The 20,240-nt window shown below is 45.0% G+C and overlaps 1 protein-coding gene across 12 annotated transcripts in view; it reads right to left on the bottom strand.

The window, feature by feature from the left end:
* Positions 1-20,240, bottom strand: part of RSRC1 (arginine and serine rich coiled-coil 1) — a 117,578-nt gene that overhangs the window by 10,102 nt on the left and 87,236 nt on the right. For 10 of the 12 annotated variants that reach the window (XM_046898527.1, XM_046898526.1, XM_046898521.1 and 7 more), the window contains one exon: positions 9,973-10,041. The exons of the other annotated variants lie outside the window; for them this stretch is intronic. In XM_046898527.1, the coding sequence (XP_046754483.1) occupies positions 9,973-10,041 (69 nt within the window). The remainder of the gene's footprint in view (positions 1-9,972; positions 10,042-20,240) is intronic. 12 annotated transcript variants of the gene reach the window in all.

Below are 20,240 nucleotides of genomic sequence, written 5' to 3' on the forward strand. Positions count from 1 at the left end.
GCAATAATTCACTTAAAGGTCACAATTCTTAATTCTGTGTTTTCCCCTCAATTTCTGCAAAAAATGGAAAAACCTATTTTCTTCCAACTGCTATTGGAGAAAACAATTCTAATATACATCTCCTCCCTCTGGGGAACAGGTGTAGCGAAGTCACTTTCCCCACATCCCATTACAGAGCCCTGTGGGTCCCTCTCCTGTTGGTAAGAGGCCTTGGTGCCGAGGAAAGCTGGAAGGCTCCTGCCCAGCACTCTGTTTCTGTTGGCACTGCTGCTTTAAGCTGCACTCGGCCCATGAACACCAAACTTAAGTGGGCAACAGCACTGCAGGGTGTGCTGAGGGAGGAGCTGGGGACCCACAGCCCCCAGTGCTGCTCCCACGGGGCCACCCCACCCCATGCAGTCTGCCTGTGTCTCACTGGCTCTCCTCCATCCTCTTCTCCCTTCTTTCTGTTGCAGCTGTTGGGCTCGCTGCGTTTTTTCACAGATCTCTCACACTTCAGAAATAGCATTCACTTCATCTTCGCCCTTGTAAAATTTATTTTCCTGTACATCAAATATATTTTTGTTTAAAATGAAAAAGAAAGCGATGATTTGGATGATTTGGAGACAAACACAAAGTTGTATTTCATTCCTGGAAGGAGCATACGCATGGTGTGGTTTCACTGTCAAAATGCAGAGCTGGGAAATTTGCCACATGAAATTATAGGAGCGCAGCCCAGGAATGGGGTAATGCCTTAATGCTTCAACACGAAGGAAAGCAAACATAACTCAATTAAAACATACACTTTGGGGATTTTTCTGACACTCCATATACTTGGGAAAACTGCCACCTACCCTGACCTTTCTGCTATAATTATGTATATCATCTTAAATATCATTAAGTTAGGCTGTATTTCACTCATGTTACATGTTTACCGAGTGTCTGGATTTTTTTCTTTGATTTTAATAACTTATTTCCAGGGAAGAAAAATACTTAAAGTGAATGACACAACTTTCTTACAATAACACCAGTGAAAAGTAATGTAGACTAAAAATTATTCACCAGCAAACACTTTGCTGCTCAGTGCTTTGAACTTTGGCACTTTTAGATGCACTTTTAGATGCAGTGCAAGGATGTGCACGTGGACTTGGACCAAACGTGGATGTTTCTGTGTGACTGCAGTTCAAATCTAGAAGGTCCTTATCGCTACATCACCGGATAGCTCAGTGATCTCGGACTGCCCACCACACTTGGGAAGCATCCATCCCTTACCATGCCAGTAGGTTTCCGTTTCCCAAAGGCTCTTCTGAAGATCCAGGGCAGCACGGGACTCGTGCAGGATCTGCTCAGACCCCATCCATACACAGTATGGACACAGAGGACATGGGAAGCAGCTGTTGTGTGCTCATCATAGAATTGCATTGCACCAACAGGGCACCACCCATCCTGCCCGTCACAACACATCCTGCACATTACTAAGATGTATTAAATGCAAAGGAACGCCTCTCTCCCAAAATCCACTCCACCTTTGCAAGGCTGCCTACCTTTCACTTAGATTCACTTTAACATTTTACAACTTACAACTGGACAAACTAGTACACGATTGCATCATTTTCCACCTGGTAAATCCAAGCGGATTCTCCTGGAAGTGCCACGTGGGTCTGAGGTCCCCAGCTGGCATTGCAGACGCCCCGGCTATACTGCAGGTTTCACTACTGCTGGCAGCCAGGGAAAGGGCTTGTACCTACACTGAAACCACTCTAAATGCCACAGCCACCAGAGGAGGAACCTTCAGGGTACACAGGTTGTGCAGCCACCTCAGTGTTCCCCAGCATGCAGGAGCCGTGTGGTGCCATGGTGCCCCAGCACACAGCCAGCAGCACGGAGCCCATCCCGGCGGTGACCGTGTAAGAGCTGGTGACCGAATTGATTGCTCACTGACAGTGCTCGGCTCAGCCCTGCAAATGCATCAACTGGGTAATGAGGAGCTATTAAGTCTATTGATTTCCTGATTTCAATTGATAGTGAACAGGCCAAAGCTACACATCAATATTTGCGTAACTAATACCCAAGAGCTAACAATTTTGACAAATGAAAACCTCAACAGAGCAAACAGTGAAAATTAATGGAAATTTAAAGACCAAACCTCAGAATTTAAATGAAATATTTAAGGGATAAATAATTACGCTTTATAGTTCTGGAGAATTCTGTGGGTTTTTGTGTTGCGTTTTTTGGAGGGGGGAGCTGTGTTTGTGTGGTTTTTGGTTTTCGTTTGTTTTCTTTTAAATGGAGAAAATAAGTAAACAGGAATGGAGAAGCCCGTTGCCCTGCGCTCCGTCTGCTGCCCTTGTTTATCTTCCCTTCCAGAAGCAGCTTTTCGATAGGTAGCTATAAATTTGTTGTAAATGATTGAAGTCAGATAACTAATTATGTGATTGCTTTACAATCCCATTACCTTAACTGATGCTTGTCTCAGACTTATCCTTTAGCACAAATAAATGCCATAAAGACGATGGTAAAATAGGCAACGTTAATGAAATACTGAAGCCATTTTTATTTTTCGTCTGTCTTAAACTTTGAAGACAATTTCCAGACTTTTCATTTATAAAAGAATTAAATCACCCCAAGAGAGAGAGCACGACTTCGTCTGTATTTCCACTCGTAGAATGGAAGCACCTAAAGGCCAAATCTTTCTACAGGCCCAACCCCAACCCAACCACCCCTTCCAGGGCAGCCATGGAACAGAACTCTGGTGGCAATTCTTCATCTAAAAATATACCTCTGAAGGGGTTTGAAATAGCTATTTTTTAACATGATGCTGATGATACACCCATAATAGGGAGCAGAGCATTTTTCTTTTGGAGGACAGGAGGGAAAGGAAACAACTTTGTCAGTTGGGGTTTCACCTTTGAATCATCATCATCTCATGGAGCTCTTCATCTTCACAGATGTATAAATAAAACGCTAATTACACCTGCTTTATTCACTGAAATGCCTCAGATACCAGCTGCAAAGTAATTTTAATATTCAGACACATCCTAAACCTTAATGGATCCCACATGTTAATGGGCTTCAAGCCAGAAGAAAATCCACCTGATCTTTTCCTTCCATAAATGCATATGAAAACAGACAAATGCTGCTTTGCGTTTTAATAGAGAAGAAAAACAAGACACTTCCACAGATGATATAAGGGAAGTTGTTGGTTTTAATCCATTTTCCTTCAAATAAAGGTGTGCTGCAATTTCTCTGCAGCCATCACACACAGCCTTTGTGCAGTGCTCTGCTCCACAGCTTTCCAGCTAATGCGTGCAATAAAGCCAAATCTTGGACTATTCATATGCAAACTCAAGGATTAAAACAAAACATTGCTCCTTCCAGATGAAGTATGTATGTTCATAACGCTGCAGAAGAGCAGCGGTGAGTTCACTCCAGGAAGGCACAAGTGTGGCAGATGCTCGGGGTTGGGCACGGAGGGCTGGGGGCTGTGAGGGCTCTGCTGACCCAACCATGCTGTGGATCTATGAGGATTCTGTGACTTATGGTAAAAAACTATGCTTACATGCTACGTTCTTGGCCATTTCTGGAACCACCACTAATATACTTCTGAAAACAAGAGAGCTATCTGCAAGTTATGCCTTACTGCTGGTCAGAGCAATTCCTACTAATTTAAACACATTTAGTAAAGGGTAAAAAACAAAGCTTTTCAACAAAGCTTTCCTCAAAACTGCACACGTGCAGAGTGCAGGTTGTCACTGAGAGCACAGCTCTGCTGTGTGAGATGGCGATAAGGAGGCCTGCGTCCACGCAGCAACGTTATCCTTTATACACTTCGTTCACATTTGGATGTTCTTCCTGATGTGCTCTACTGAATTTTTGCAAGCTTTCAGTTGCTCGCTTTCCAGAATCACATCCTGCACCATTCTACAGCTGTGCCACAAGAGCAAGCTCAGCACTTCCACAAGCCCAGTGTGCCATAGCCCGAGCCATGCAGGGGCAGGCAGGCACCCAGCTGGAGGCGGGGGGGGGCTTCTTTCTTGGCCTCTACACTGAGTGACACGGAGACAGCTCAGTCCACTGCCATAACAATGAACTTCAGTAAAATTTACTGGACGTCAACTATGACCTAAGGCAATAACTAATGAACTTAAGGGCATCTTAATATATTTCTCTATCAGTGAGTAAAGCACTTTAACTTATTACAGCACGACGGCCTGACCTCATGCAATCAAATCTTTCTGTAGCACATTCAGATGGTGTTAGTAATACCACTGGCACCGAGGTGCAGCTTCTGGCTGTCACCAAAAGGAAGGCAGAGTGAAGCAGGGTGCTCCACACATGGCCTTGTATGGGGAAACCCATCCGTGCAGCACACTGGCTCTGCCAGAACTCACATCTAACAGGTTGAAGATGAGCATAAGGAACTCCTCGTCCCTGAGATAAATCCCAAAAGCAGTTGGGAGAGGGGTGAGCTTTAAAAGCCCACTTAGAAAAGAGCAAAACAACTGCTGTGGGAAGCACCACTTTCCCATTCTGATGTAAAAGCTATCAGCCCACGTGTTCCAAAGCAGCCGCACCAGGACTGCCGTGCAATGCTCAGACACAACCCCCATCGTTCTCAGACCCAAAGAATATAACTTATTTTTTCACACCAGGTTCAACCTGCAATATAGGTGACACTACAGCTGCACAAACATTGCAGTAACATCTGTCAATTAAGCACGGAAGATTTGTTTCATTTGCGTTTAAAGACAATTCCCTCCTAGCACGGAGTGCTCTAATGCCTCTCCTGTTTGCATTCCCTGTTCTTCCACCCACGTGGGCTTCATTTCCAAGCCCATTCAAAATGATGTTTTCCAAGCATGTGCCACATGACTTGTTCATATAAATGGAGCAAATTAAACTGTCTCCACATATATCCTATCACATTTGTAGCCCCGATTCCTCTCCTTAACACGTGGCCGAGACACCGTATTATCTGCCTGCGGAGGTTGACCTCAGGATATTAGATTCTGCCACACAGCTCTCTTGTACTAAACCGAGGGGAAACACTTAATCACCCCTGCCTTTTCAGGAAAAAATCAACTTTAAATTTGCCGTGATGAAAAATCAATAAACCAGTAATTGCTTGGCTTATCATTGCGCGGAGGAACAAATTGGGAAGCGAAGCTTAGCGTCCACACAGATTTCAGTGAAACACAGAGTTTCAGGATCACTAAGCCAGAAAAGGGAAAGGTCTCCGAGTGATAATTAAATCTACTCATGCTGATTTTCTGCCAAATTTATTTCCCCAGAGTATATAAAAATGTTTCCCTGCTTACTAGCTAGGCATAACTAATCAATTCAACACTGGGCCAGCACGCATGAGAAACACAAAATGCAAATGGGGGACTGAAGGCGCGGGGATAGCACCAGCCCCAGAGCAGGCAGCACAGCCACACTGACTTACGGATTGATTCTAAAGGAACAAACCTCGTTCAGCTGCATGGTATAAAACCTGGGCTCGTTCTCAGCACCTTGCAGGGCCTCTCTCTCCTTGCAATTGCAGAACGTGTTCCGTGGCACCTGTGTTTCACATGGGCATCTTCTGAATACTGTTCTGCACGCTGCCCTCAGACAGATGATCCCAAAGCTGTGCAGGGATGCGGTGCCATGTGTTGGGATGACTGCTCCAGGGATGTGTGTCCCTCCCACTGCGCTGCTCTCATCTCATCTCGGTTCCCTGAATGGGCTGGGCAGGAAAAGCCCTCAAGGCCCCGGTGCTGTGTTCAGACAGCCCCAAACAGAAGCAAGGAAGCAAAAACAAAGCAGAAAAAGAAAAAGTCCTCCGTTGAAAATACTCTTGCAAAAGTAGTGCATTCTTTATTAATAGACCTAATTTCATGCAGCGAATTAGCATAGCTCCAATGGAAGTGCAAATGCAATCAAACTGAAAAATTCAAATGAGAAGGAGGGAGCCTTTCCCTTTCTTTCTTTGCTTTTTTGTCACAAAAATGATTTTTGCGCGTGTCCTTCAACTGGCTATAGGGACTATGGTAATTAAAGCACTGAAAGCAGCACAAGCCCCCAGCCTCTAATCTGGAGCTCGGGTCAGCTGTCTGTAGATTCTAATTTGTCCTCTATTTGTATTCATGACAGCAGAACGCTGCATATTGAGCAGCAAAGCAGCGGGAGGGTGCGGCGGTGGGCTTGGAGGTCACATAATTTGATTTCTGAGCAGATTACATGTAACATCCAACATCTAATCTCACACCTGATTTGGCAATAAAATTATAATAAAAGTGATGTTGGGACACCCTCATGATGGGGTGGGGCTGCAGAGGCAGCGTTATGAGCAGAGGAACAGCTGCTGGTCTGCACGTGGCGGTGCTTCCCGCGGCTCCATAGCAGAGCTGGCGGCTGCTGCAGGTGTGCTGGCAGCCCCATGTGTTTGCATTGCAGAGCGGCATGTTAAAGGATAGAGTGCAGAATTCTGGGATGCTAGATCAGGAGAAATAGTAATTTTGGTTTCATTTAAAAAAACCAACGCTTTGTTGATGAATCTGGGGATATTTGAGGCAACTCTAGCTTGAGCAGACAGAGTAAGGGCCAGCAGGCAGCACCTCCCCACTGCAGGGCAGCTGTAACTGACCCATCCCTGCAGGATCCGTACCACTTCATCAATGAGATTTCCACCCACAGGGCCAGGGATGATGACACCTGTAATAGGAAGGATTCTCAGGCAGAGAATCACTGGGATCAATTGAGCCCAAAACAAAACCACTGTGTGAATTCAACGATCACACACACGTAATTTTTCACTTTTTTTTTTCCACTTCTGCAATAGAAATGAATTTACCAAAAATACAGAAAATTGATCTCTGCAAAGCAGAAAACAAAACAGAATGAAACCTACTGCCTGCAAAGCACACCCAGCATAGAAATGGAACCACACAGAACTGCTGCTCCCCACGCTGTGTTGGGATCATGTGGCACGGGATGCTTCCATGGGCTTGGTATACCGACACACTTGTTAAACAGTTTAATAAGCTATTTATTTTCCACTGAAAATAAAACATTTTGTTCTTAATTAGTAGTCGGCCTCGCAGGCAAATTCATAGACTTTGTTCAGTGAGCTTCTCTTCAGGACACATCTCTATTCATTTCAGAACAACACAGCAGCCTCACGACTTTTTCAAAGGCACCACAGGACAGTTCTTCTGTTGCTTATTAATAAATTGTCCTCCTGCTTTCACTCTAACTTACCATTGTTCCTTCCTCCCTAACTGACCATTTTTCCCTTCGCCTTTCCATACTCAGCCTTCCTAACTACTGCAGGCAAAACAATTGCCAGCACACGAGTCCCTCACAATGGACACAATGGGAAACCACACAGGCATTTTCCAAAACACAGGCTGCAGATGTGCACAAGAGGAGACCTCGGCACCTCGGGCTGCAGCTGGGAGGCAGCCCTGAGCCCCCAGCCTGCCTCTGTCTGGGCACAAACCATCCTCCTGATCTGGGGAGGACTCAATGGATGAGGAGCACAGATGAGGACTGACGGATGGACGCGGTGCCTCTCCCCGACTCGTGTTCTCACTGACCACAAGTGTGCATGAGAACTCAAATCTAACTCAGCTTCACCTTCTGGCATCTCACAGTCCCAAATCAAACCAAAGCGTTAGAATATTTTGATTTTGAATGAAAGTAATTACAGCCACAAATCCAAAGAGTACCTTTTCCATGTAAGCTCAACATTATCACTGTGTAGACATGGATGAAATATTTACAATCACAAGGGAAATTTTTAGCTGTTCCTTGTGGGGAGACACTGTTCCACAGAGCTGAAATGTTCAGCACTGCCTTTGAAGCCCTGAGAGCTGAGGGCTTCACAGATGTTATGGTTTCCTTCACAAGGACAGAAGAGCCGGTGTGGGGTATTTTAAGGTAAAACATCACATTCTACCAGGCAGCTTTTCTCAGTTCCAAAGAGATTTCACCGTACGGACTCAGAGCTGCACTGGGCTGCTGGGACCCCAGGAAGGGAGCACTGCTGTGCAGCTCTCTGTATCTCTGGGGGAATAACTTAGGAAGAAGTTAGGAACTGCAAAAAAAAAAAAACCTGAAGGAATCTCTCCCTCCATCCCTTCTGAGCACTGTTTTCTTTTCCGAGCAGGAAAGAGTTCTTCTCATCCACAGTCCCTTCAAATGATCAAATGGGAATTAGAAGCATTCCAAGGACCATTTTGCAAGCACATAAGAGATCACTTGAACTTTGAGCCATTTGGAGCCAGCACAAGACAGAGACTTCTCCCACTAGAACACAGCCGCACGGGAACACGAGAAGTTCATTCACCTGACTTCCTACATTACTGACTGATTACCAACACGTATTCATGTCACCTTGCTCCACCTAATCCTCCCAGAAAGCCACCGAAAGGCAATGTGCAACAGACAGAGGCTGCAAGACTGTTACAGCGCAGAGCAGAGTTGGGCTGGATAATTCCTACCAATTTTTACAGGGCTTTATTTATACATCTGTGTGTGTGTATATATATATAGTATGTGTATAACATATACATTATAGTATTTTAATATTAATTAATATAGTGCATGCTATGATGCCTTTTGAGTGCAAGGCAATCTTTTTAAAGACAGAGCTGGCAGTTTGGTGTGTACTCCCTATGGAAAGTCATCATAGATTTCTAAATCACAACCAAATCTTACTCAGTTACACCCAACCACTTTGCTGTCAGTCTCCACAAGACAAATCAGAGGAAGACTATTTCACCTTGCAACCAGTTTGCATTCCATCTTAGGTGTGCTCCCAAGGAGAAGAGGACTCCCAGTGCTCAGCTGCAGCAGGGCAGCCTGGAGCCGCAGTGCTGTCACTGTCAGCTTGGGACTCTCTTTTCTGGACTCATCCATGTCCTACAGACAAAAAGAGCTCCTTCACAAACAAGTGTCTGCATACACAGCTGTACTGGGAGCTCCGTGTGCTCCTGGTGTAGCACAAGTGAAACCACCGACTTCAAAGGCAGGGGCCACCTGCGGAGTGGGACAGCAGCAGCAATAAACCTCCTGCTTTGAAGCTGAGGTATCCACGAAGCCGTTATCCTACATCATCCCCACGTTAGCTTTAATGAGCAGCAGCCCTCAGAAAGCACTGCTGTGGGGTGGGAATGCAGTGCTGCCGTGGGGGCACGCGTGGATTCAGGAGCATCGCTGTGTCTATTGTAATAAGTTCTCACAGTGCATCCCAGATAACATAATTACAAAATTAACATAAAAGAAAATACATCCTTCAGATGTAATGATTGCTCAACGTTCTTTGAAGTGGGAAAAAAAGCTGAGCATCCATTTCACCGTTTTTTAAGCATCATTAAACTAAAAGTTTATTAAACACGAACACCTCCAACCTCTTTCAAACACAGAAAAGAATGCAATTGATTAGTTCCAATTTTTCAAAGGCAATTACACCCTATTTTCCTTTTTGCCAGGTGCAGCAGGGGCTCCAGCTACCAGATACTCTGTCAGACCTGAGCACTTTACCTGAACCTGTGCAGAGCAACAACTCTGTCACGAACAAAATATGCCCGCCATTACCAGGAACCTTGTCTGAGCAAAATGGTGCTGAATTGACCCGAGTTTGGGCCCCATGGGTGCTCAGCACATCACTCAGCGCCAGCTGCCACCTCAGGAAGGCACTGAAACTACACTGGGTCAGCACAGAGCTGGAAGAGCAACGGCAGCTGCTCCATCCCCGGCCAGGGGCACCAAGCTGGGCTGCTTCCGAAGCACGCAGCGTGTGCTGTGCTGCTCCTTTGGGACAACCTGATAATGCAACACAAATCCTTCAACTATTTACCAAAAGTAACAGACAAAGGGAATTAATTGCATGATTTTGTAACAGAGACAACATCTGAGTTTTGAAATACAGAACCCGACCGGAACCTATCTCTTAATGGCTTTGACATACCATGCTTCAGGCTGTTACTGAAGAAAAAAATGCATTACCTTCTTCCTTTCTTTTCTTTGCTTCTTCTTCACTTCTCTCTTTAGCCTTCAAGGCTTCATCTGCTTTAGCTAAAAAGAAAAGAAACGCAATAACAAATATCAGTAATTGGTTAATGCATCTCACCAAACGTTTCCTACGGAAACAGACCCCATTTCAGATCTGTTTCTGCAGGTCCCACCATGAGGTCGGTGTGCCTCAAAGAACAGAATTTGGTTCTTTGGGTCCGTTATTACAAGTTAGCGCTACGGTTATGGCAACAGCGCCATGGGTGATTTCTGCTGTCATAACACTTCAGCACCAATCTGAGCACTCACTGCTCGTAAGCAGAGCGCTGAAGCGCTGCTCCTGACCCCACCTGTGCCCACGCAGTGCATTTGGAGGAGGATTTGCTGCCGCGGTGAGCAATCCACAGGGCCTCTTCTGAGGAGAAGGCAGAAACAAGGCAGGATTCTCAGGGATGCAGAGAGCGTTCAAAACCGGAGCCCAATAGCTCTTACTTGGCATTAAGTGATGCAGAGCACCATCTTCACTGCGGATCGCAGCAGCAGTACTTTATTCATGTTCTGACAGCATTCTTTAGAAAGAGTCTCTTTCTCTCCAGAAACCTCTCCGCTTATTACTTAATTATCTACTAGTTGCTCAACTGCAGGGGTTTTCAAACACTCTACTACAGATGTTAAAGAAGATTAAAAATATACAGCACAGTAACAAGGGACTATCAATATACTCTGTAAATTAATTAAATTTCTGTTCTAGCACATCATTTATTCCAAAGCATTAATGTCTCAAAGGAGCCATTCTCTTTTATTGCCATCTCACTGCCTGATGAGTGAACTAAGTGAGAAGAAGTCTCTAATAGCATTACATGTGATGAAATATTAACTTTTAAAAAGTATCACCGTGTCACAATAAAAAAGAGACAAGAAGGAAGCAGAATTCAGAGTTCAGAGCCGGCCTCTACATGTACCAAACCCACTGCGCACTGCGGCACGAGCAGCAATTGCTTGCTCAGGCTGGCAAGCAGTCGGCCCCACTGCCCCATCAACAGCAACGTTGGGATGCAGAGCTCAGCTCAGCAGCAGTGGCTGAGGCCGTGCAGCCCCACCGTCCCCCACAGGCAGCAGCTCCCTGCAACACATGGCTTACAGCGGTGCCACCGAGCAGTCGGTACCCGCACTGACACTGCCTCCATTCACGGGCCTTTATACGTAGTCAGACTACACTTAAAGCCATGAAATATTAAAACTTTTCTGCCAGTGAAGATCGTTACGAGGATCTATTAAATCAGGTAATAAAAACAAACTGCTAGCAACTCCAAAGACTTTTACTTCATTTACACTTTATTCTCCCTGCTAAAAGGACAAGGATAATAGAAATTCCATCTAAATTCAATTTTGGTTATATGCGTAATTGTAGATATACCCCTTGAGTCATGTAAAATGCCCAGCTTATGTTTCTTTCAAATTATCCCGCTCGGATTCCCGTTCTGCTCCTCACCACTGCCTTCAATATGTATTAGCAGAGCTCATTAGGCTGAAATTTAATAATGCAAACATCAGGTGGATTTCAAGAACCTCCATTATCAGCACAAGATGGATGGCTTATATCGCTCTTGGGCCAACTGGGCACAATTTAGATTCAATAAACCACCATGCCTAGATGTGATTTATCTATTCCACGATGCGACTTTGTTCTTCCTCACTGATTTGCTGCAGCACGGGAGCAATTCATTGGATACCCCAACGGTTATCCAAGCAGAAGTATTAAAACACACACGCTCCTGCTCTGTGACTGCATTTCTGCCTTGTGTACGTGAACTTGAACTTACCCGTGTGCAACCCTTGTAACGCAGCTACAACTTCGGCTGGCAGGAACAGAGATGTCCCTCCACCTCCCAGTTAATTATGTGGACAATGGAGCCATTTAGGAAGTACCATGAGGACAATTTCCTGCACTGAATTGCTCATTAACGACAATTCAACTCAGCCCATCAATCTGCAGAGCAGCCAGGCTCCGAGGTCATGGGCACTGCCCACCGTGACCAAACCAGGTCAGCAAGGCCACTCGTGGCTGTAAGAACTCCATGCCAAAAGCCCTCCAAAGGCCCTGTGAATACTCCATCACTACTCACCCACCAAGCACCAGGAAAAGCAGCACTTGTTTTGATCAAGTCAAGCGGTGACTAAAGCACCGCACAGGAGCCTTACACCTTGTTCCAAAGCACCACGAGCTGCAAAGTGCAGCCCAACACACCACGTTAGAGGAGCCAGTACGTGGAGCAGAAAGAGCAGAAAGCCCTTCTGCTGCACCACTGCCCCCCCTGCAGAGGAGCAGCAGCTGCTCACTGACCCAAGCAGACCACAGTGGCATAGTATCACAGAACCACCCAGGTTGAGAAAGACCTCTGAGATCCCTGACCCAACTTCAGCCCACCCCACCATGCTGACCAACCATGTCCCCATGTGCCACATCCCCATGGCTCTGAACGCCTCCAGGGACAGTGACCCCACCGCTCCCTGGGCAGCCGTGCCACTGCCCAACCACTCCTTCTGAGAAGAACTGTTCCCTAATATTCGCCCTGAGCCTCCTCTGATGGAACTTGGTGCCATCAGCTCCTGTCTGGTGGCTGCTGGCTGGGAGCAGAGGCCAACCCCACCTCGCTGTGACCACCTTTCAGGCACTGCAGAGAGCAGCAGTCTGTGTGTGGTTGATCCCAGAACTGGAGTGCTGAGGCCGCTCCTGCACAGGGAACAGCCAGCACGACAAATCTGACTGCTCACAGAGCTCTCTAAAATATAAAAGAAATACACGAAGAGGTGCTCCAGCTGACAGCACCTAAGAGCTCATCCAGCCCCAGATAAAGCTACAGTTCCAGTGATCTTTTTCTCCTCTGGACCTTCTTGGCTATTAAAGAAATTAAAAACCCAACGAGCTGTCAAACCACCACGGTGAGGCTCTGTCCAAACCCCAGATGTCAGTGCTCTGGCAATGGTCTGTGCCCAAACCAGTCAACAGTTTAAATCACAGCGTGACCAACACAGCCTCAAGCTTTGCTTTGCTTAATGCCACGTACTCAAACAAAAAACCTAAAATACCTTAAACCATTTCCCCTATTAGTAGACAAGAAGTGTAATTAAGCATCCTATTAAGTCCTCAGCTCTCTGCTGCTTGCTCTGCTGTGCTCCCCACCAGCAGCTCCAGGACCAAGGGCCACCTTCAGCTGGCCACAGCAATGTCAAAAACACAGCAAAAATCAATGGGTCTGCATTAAAACAGTCTGACTGCACGACATTACGCTGACAGGAAACGTTGGAACCATCTCTTCGGAGACTACAGCTGATGGAACAAAATGAGCAAGCAGCTTTTCCAGGAAAACAGAAGAGGAGAGGAAACAAATGGTCTTTGCAAATAGATCATCTTCTGAATAGATGATGGGCATCAGCATGTCTCCACTTCAGAGCAGCTAAAGCCAATGGTTGTCAATGCTTTGTAAAGATTCAATGCGTGGACATGACTGCCTGCTGCAGTTAGTTCTTCCTGAAACATCTCACAAGCCACAGGTACGAGGCAGCACACCCTCTATATGTTATTATAAACGACCCCCACCCTGCTCAGCACAGGCAGCAGGAGAAACGTGCAGCAAGAGGCAACGTTTGGGAAGCGCAGTTGGAAAGACTGAAGGTGCTCACCAATCCCGCAGCATGCAGCACACGGCGATGTCATTGCCTTCACTTCTAAAAAATACACAAAAAGAAGAGCTGATCTTGTCAGAGCACTCCCCATCTACAGATCACAAGACTTCAGGAAAAAAAAAATGTATCCAGCATAACTGTGAACTTTTCCCAACTCCTCAGACTGGTTTAAATGCGTGCCGTACAATTCGATGTGGGGGAAGAGCGGCAGGCAAACTCAGAAGGGACACGAGGATGCTGCACCCAGAGCACAGCCGCGCAGCCCGCGATGCCGATCAGAAAGGCTTCCACTGTTTTTTTAAACACAAACATTTTTGCACTTATAAAATATTCAGTCAGCTCACATATAAAAATACAACAGCAATCCATTATTAATTTACAAGGCCTTATTTAATTTACATGCCATTTTTCTCTAGTACATCGAATTTATCGAGGCTCGCGGCAATGCTCTCTGCTAAATATTCATATGCTGACAAGTAAAGTTAGCTAGCAGACATCCCCAAAACTCCATCCTGAATTCACAGCAGTTGATCTGTGCCATACTGTCCCAGGCAGGAGCAGAATGCAGCAGCAGCACTGAGCACACCTCGGTGTAACCAGGAGGTTCTTCTCCACCGTTTCTTCTGTCTTTTTGTCTTTTCCAGCCCCAACAAGTCTATGACTCCTATCATTTTCAGCTTCTCATTTCTCCCTAGGAAGGACGCCCTGCATCCACTCTGGCAGGTTTATGCCTCAAGAAAAACCTATCCAAAATGCAAAACCCAAATATCTTCTTACCCTCGTCCTAACATTGGGTACAATCATCCGTCCATGAAGGCACAGATCCTTTGGCACCATCCAGGCAATTCCCTTGCTCTCTTCTGCTCATCATCACAACTTGTAAGCCGTACAGAGCTGCAGGAAAGCGCAGCAGAAAGAGGGAACTTCTCAAATCTATGGTCTGCACAGTGCAGAACAGCCCAAGTTATCCCAAGTCAAGACGGGTTAAATATTAACAAACTTCAGCAGAGAGGGGAGTGCATCCACCCCTGGCCGGGCCATTAGCATTCTGCTCATAAACCTGCGAGCGAAAAACAGGCTGGAAAGGGACAGTGGGTGCTGGGAAGCAAAAGGTGAAAGCTGACAGATAAAATGCAGGGATGGCAAGCAGGCCAGCCTCCCCGAAGGCTCCCCATAGCCCGGTTACTGCCTACTGTATTAAGACTGCCTTTCTCATCACTTAATGCTTATTTTCATCACTTTGCTTAAAATATTGATAATCAATTAGGGCTACGTCTGTTTTGCCACAGAATCTGTGTCACAGTCTATCAGACTGTCAGGGCCAATTCAATCCTCATTCAAAGTTAATTTTTTCTTCATAAATCTGCCTTTGGAGGAGTCATTAGGCGCAGAACATAGCCCGAGGTGCAATCACCTATTCTCTTTCATTAGCGGCAGGCAGGGAAGGTGAGGGAGATTATTAGAACTTTGGAATGATCACAAAGCAGCGTGCTGCCTGTCAGATCCCCCCAACATTTAATTCATCTCGCCAACTCGCCGGCGCGCTCTGCCAACAGCTCTAAATGGACATTATTCATGAACATCTGTGACATGCTGAATATTCCGGACCGGGAGTGATGAAAAAGCAGTGCCCCTTTTGACTTTAAAATTAATTCTATGGTCAAAACAATTAAGAATATAACAAACACGGTCTGTGATGTTATTTTCAGTCCTCCAAGATAGCCCCTAAAAAAGCCAATCTTGCAGAACTGGGGAGATTTAGGCATAAACGTGGGAGCTCCAAGCAGGGCAGCCCAATGTTTTACGGTACTGAAGAACGCCTTTCCTTTACTATGGAAATAACAAGCTTGGGGTTTTTAGCAATGCTGGAATTAGCTAGCTGCAGGATCTGCTTCGCTGATACGTTTCTAAAATGCAGCCAAATGAAATGACACATTGGATTTTAATAAGATGCCACATTAAATTACAGCACGCTTTACTCATGGTGGACAATCAGCTGCAGCGTGCAAAACAGCTTTCCAAAATCAAATGCATTTATGGCCGCTTCTCCAGTTGACGTGAGCGCAGTGCAGCTGCTGTGACATTTCTCAGGTAAGGGCAGCAGAAATGCTGGTACAAAATCTGGCATCCACAGAAGAGAAAGAGTAACACCTGAGGCTCTGTGCAGTGTTCCTTAGTATATGCAAGGTTCTGGGGGTGTAGATACTTGGAGGAAAATTTACTTCTAATGAAATAACATCAAGAAGTTCCTCTAATTTCACTATGGAAGTCAGAAGAATAGTAGACTTCCTTATTTTTCCTATTATTATTGTTTTGAAAATGGTGTTACCATCAGCAAAGTCCTTGCTGCCCCATCGTTCACCTCCCCAAATGTTCTTGTCTTCCTGCAGCAAAATCAAGGGTCAGATCCGTAGCGAATCCCAGCTGGCACAATTCCATTGACTTCAATGCAACTGAGGACATTTACTCCAGCTGAGTATCTGGCACTAAATATTTAGAATAATAAAGAGGACTTATTAAGCAGATCTTGGCTATGTATGCTCATCTATTATTTAGTGCATTTCTAATTTCTTCCTTTCTCCCACGGTTTCCCACACACACGTCAGATAAAAAATTCAACTGAAATATGTTTTAACACTAAGGATTAATTGGCTTAAATTGCTTCCACGGCTCCTGACTCATTGCATTGGATGCTATTCAATATCACAAAGATTTGCTCCAGGAAGGCTCTGCTTCGCCAGCATGGATGTTCTGTAGCCAACCAGTGCATCACACACATATATAACATATATACATCTGAGGAGACACCGCCTCTGGATGCAGTTCTGATCTCTTCTGATAGTTGGTCTCAAAGACAAAATCAGTTATTAGAACAATGCAACACTTTCAACAGCAATGATTAAATGGCAGCATCTACTTGAGTGGCTTTCTTCTGAGGGAAGGGGTTGGGAAGAGGAGGGGAGCACTCGGGAGGGTAAAATTGCCCTTCTCTGCTGTGCTAAAAAGGACAGACAGCAAAAGTTGAGGGAGAACAAATAAAATCCAGACACAAAAGTTTCTTGAAGTAAAGGATGCTTCTGTACTATGGCCTTCAGGAACATTTTTCGGCTCAGCTGGGGAGCTGAGGAGCCATCAACATGAAAACCTCCAAACTTTGACTCTACTTATTTAAAGTGCTCTTAAGACAGTATTTGGATGGAGCTACTTCTCTTCCCTATCGTTCAATGCAGACAGAGACCTTTTTCTTCCTTACTTTTATATTTATTCTTACTTTCTTTTGGAAAATACGGTGCCAAACAGTGCCAGGAGCTGCACAGAACACGGTCCCTCCTTACCCTCACACCTTCACCGCTCAGAGGGAATTTCAGCACCCTAATGATGACTTCAATTGATACTTGCCAGGTAAAATTAAACTGGGAGGCCACAATACCAAAATAGGATTGTGTTTTACATCCCAGCCTCTTAACTTCACTTGCAACTATAAAGCAGAATATAAAGGAGCTGCATTGAAAAGGAAAAAAAAACAACGTGTTTAATGTTTAATTACACGCTCCTATGAAAGCACTGCTTTTGTATTAAATTTAAGACCAGATTGAAACAAATAGCAGCTATTTGGATGAGAACTTTGGAAAAGAGATGTAAAAATGCTGAGGAACATTCCCGTGTATTTGTGAGAAGGTGGTTCTTTATGGAGATGTATGGAAATGTGCGCGCTCAGTACCTCGCAGAAGAAGCCAACAATGGAAAAGATGAATACATCGCTTCCTTAAAAACAACAGAAAAATAAACAAACAAGATTTAAATCATTTTTAGGAAGTGCAAGAACTTCTTTTCTGTAGTAAAACTCAAGCCAAATGAGAGCTGTGAAAGCAGTAATGTCAATTGCAGCTGATGGTGGAACACTGAGAAACAGAGCTGCTACCCCCCAGCACCCGTTGCTGACAGACCGATGCCCTTCAGTAGACACTGAGCCACTTTGGAACGGTTGTGACTGGAAGATAAACTTTGAGATTCCTCTAAAATTAGTTAGAAAGAACAAGGGGTAGGCAAGATGGCAAAACTAAGCCTGGGATCCCGTTATTAAGACACAGAAGGGGTCCAGAACCTTGGTGCAACAAATGCTTTTGAAGTGATCGCGCCAATGACATCGCGTTGGTTCACGTTGGTTGGTTTCTTCCAGCTGAAACCCTGGGGAGAGCATTGAGCAGATCCCAAACTGAGCTGCGCAGCCCCCAAGGAAACACCCCTCCTCTGACCACCCAGCCCCAGGCACCGGCTGGCCTTACGTGGGAAATTACCTCTCTTAACCGCTGTGCCAGACCAATGTAACAGCTAAGCCATGCAATTCAACAAATAAATGATGTGGGTTTGGAAAAAAAAAAAAAATTGTCTACTTAAAGTAAAAATATTTAATTTATTTCTGGAAAACAAAACAAAACTGACAATAGATTTCAAAGACAATTTTGACTTCAGCCTGATATTGAGAGCGACAGTCGGCTTTTCTTTCGGGGTTAATAGCAGAATTCAGCCTGACAGCGTGTCAGCAAACTGGAAAAATTCTGTCACAAAACTCAGATTCACAATGAACCCTCCTTTCATCTGCCAACGGCGAGACGTCAGGAATCACCGCGCTGAGTGAAAGCCACACGGATGACAACTAATCTGCCCAGCAAAAGGAAGTAATAAACTGGGGAGTACTTATAAACCATTACGAAGAACAACACTGAGAGAAGCCAAGGCAGCCCAGGGAACCTGCTGAGGGCTCCCAGACATTTTATCTCGTGCTTTCGAACCAAATAAAAAGCTAATGAATAAAAATGGGAAAGCGGCCCCTGTTAGCAATGCTGTCGTCAGAGACACATCCACACAGCCCTCGTAACAACTCATTCTGCTTTGATAGCCTCATATAAGGGCCCACAGTAACTCTGGAAAATAAGCCTTTATCATACATGGCCGAGGAGATTCCCAATACAGACAAGAACCATGGCAGGTTGTATGTTAACACAACAAGCAGCACTTTTTCCTTGTGAAAACCAGATCTGACATAGGCTGGTGGCAAGCCCTACTTCTAACCTGGGCATAAAATAGTCCACGTGTGAGCACAGGGCTGTGAGGCTCACACTGGCGATCGTGGCCATGAGAAGCACAACCCCCCTGGCCTGTACGGGATGCAATGGAAGGAAAGGCTCTGCACAGAGCTGACAGCCTTCATTCTCATCCCCAAAACACAAGGTTCACCGATTTAGTTCCCCAAATTTATTTCTTGACTACTGCCTCCCAATCAGAAGTCTTTCCCACGCAGAATAGCCTCCGGCCACTCATATGCATGGGAATCCACCACTAGGCACAGTGAGATCTGCTGTGCTGCACAGCCCAAATAGCATCCAACTGCAAAGATAATTGCCCAGGTTCATCTCCATGGCCTTCCTGGCGTAAGAACCAGGTATCAGCTGCAACCACATTGTGTGTATTGGGAAAAAGCACTGACAACTGATCCCAGCTAAAACAGTACTACAGAAACTATCCCATGTGTGATCCCAAATGGGTGATGGGAACAGCATATAAAAAGGGAAATTTTCAATTTCCTCCTCTATTGTAGAACAAAGCAATAATATCCAGAAGGAGACTCCTGTATGCAGCTCAAAGACAAAGGCTGGTAATGCAAAGACCTAAACATACCATATAAGATCTGCAAAAAGATTTACGAAAGGAGTCTGCTGAAGCTGGCCTAATTTAATGACTGTAGTGCCCCAAAGCTCACTCAGACAGATTTCCACCTTCAGAAATAAAAGCCTCTAACCAAAGTTTAGCTGGGGAGACTAACGAAGACACAAGAAGGGAACATGGCTTAACCATGATAGCTGAAAAACAGCACCAGCTTCTGTTCCATTGTAAATGGAGTAGTAAAAATCCTGACTTCCCCAGGGAGGTGGTTGAGTCACCATCCCCGGATGTGTTTAAAAACCCTTTGGATGTGGTGCTCAGGGACGTGATTTAGCGGAAGGCTGTTAGAGTTTGGGTAGGATGATTGGGTTGTGGTTGGACTCGATGATCTTTAAGGTCTTTTCCAACCCGAGCAATGTTATGATTCTATGATTCCTGAAGCACTATAGAACTGTCTTCAATAAGGAAACCCAAAGCTAAGTTTTGAGTTAAAATAAAAAAAGATTAAAATTCATGGTTGTAGTTGACTAGAAAAACAGCTAGAAAAACTCATATCCAAATGATGAAGATAATGCTTTGTTTAACAGATTCTGGCACAGTGAGATTATTCTAAAAACCAAAGGCTGGAGTAAACAAAGATAATTCCTCCCACAAGGAAGGAATAATGTACCTGTATCTTGTACCTGACCAACCGGATCCTTGCTCCATCAGAAATGCCACCTGACTTCATGGAGACGATACTACCAAGCTTAAAACTTAGGCATACTTTCATTATACCAAACATGGCCATATCAAGTTGAATTAACTTCTGAGCACAACATTACCATTGAAATTATACTTTCAGAAGTACAATACAGTGCAAACTAAATAATGAATGGGGTATAATTAACATACAAATAATGTTGCAAGAA

This window comes from Gallus gallus, chromosome 9 (assembly GCF_016699485.2).
Source record: "Gallus gallus isolate bGalGal1 chromosome 9, bGalGal1.mat.broiler.GRCg7b, whole genome shotgun sequence".
NCBI classification, from domain to species: domain Eukaryota; kingdom Metazoa; phylum Chordata; class Aves; order Galliformes; family Phasianidae; genus Gallus; species Gallus gallus.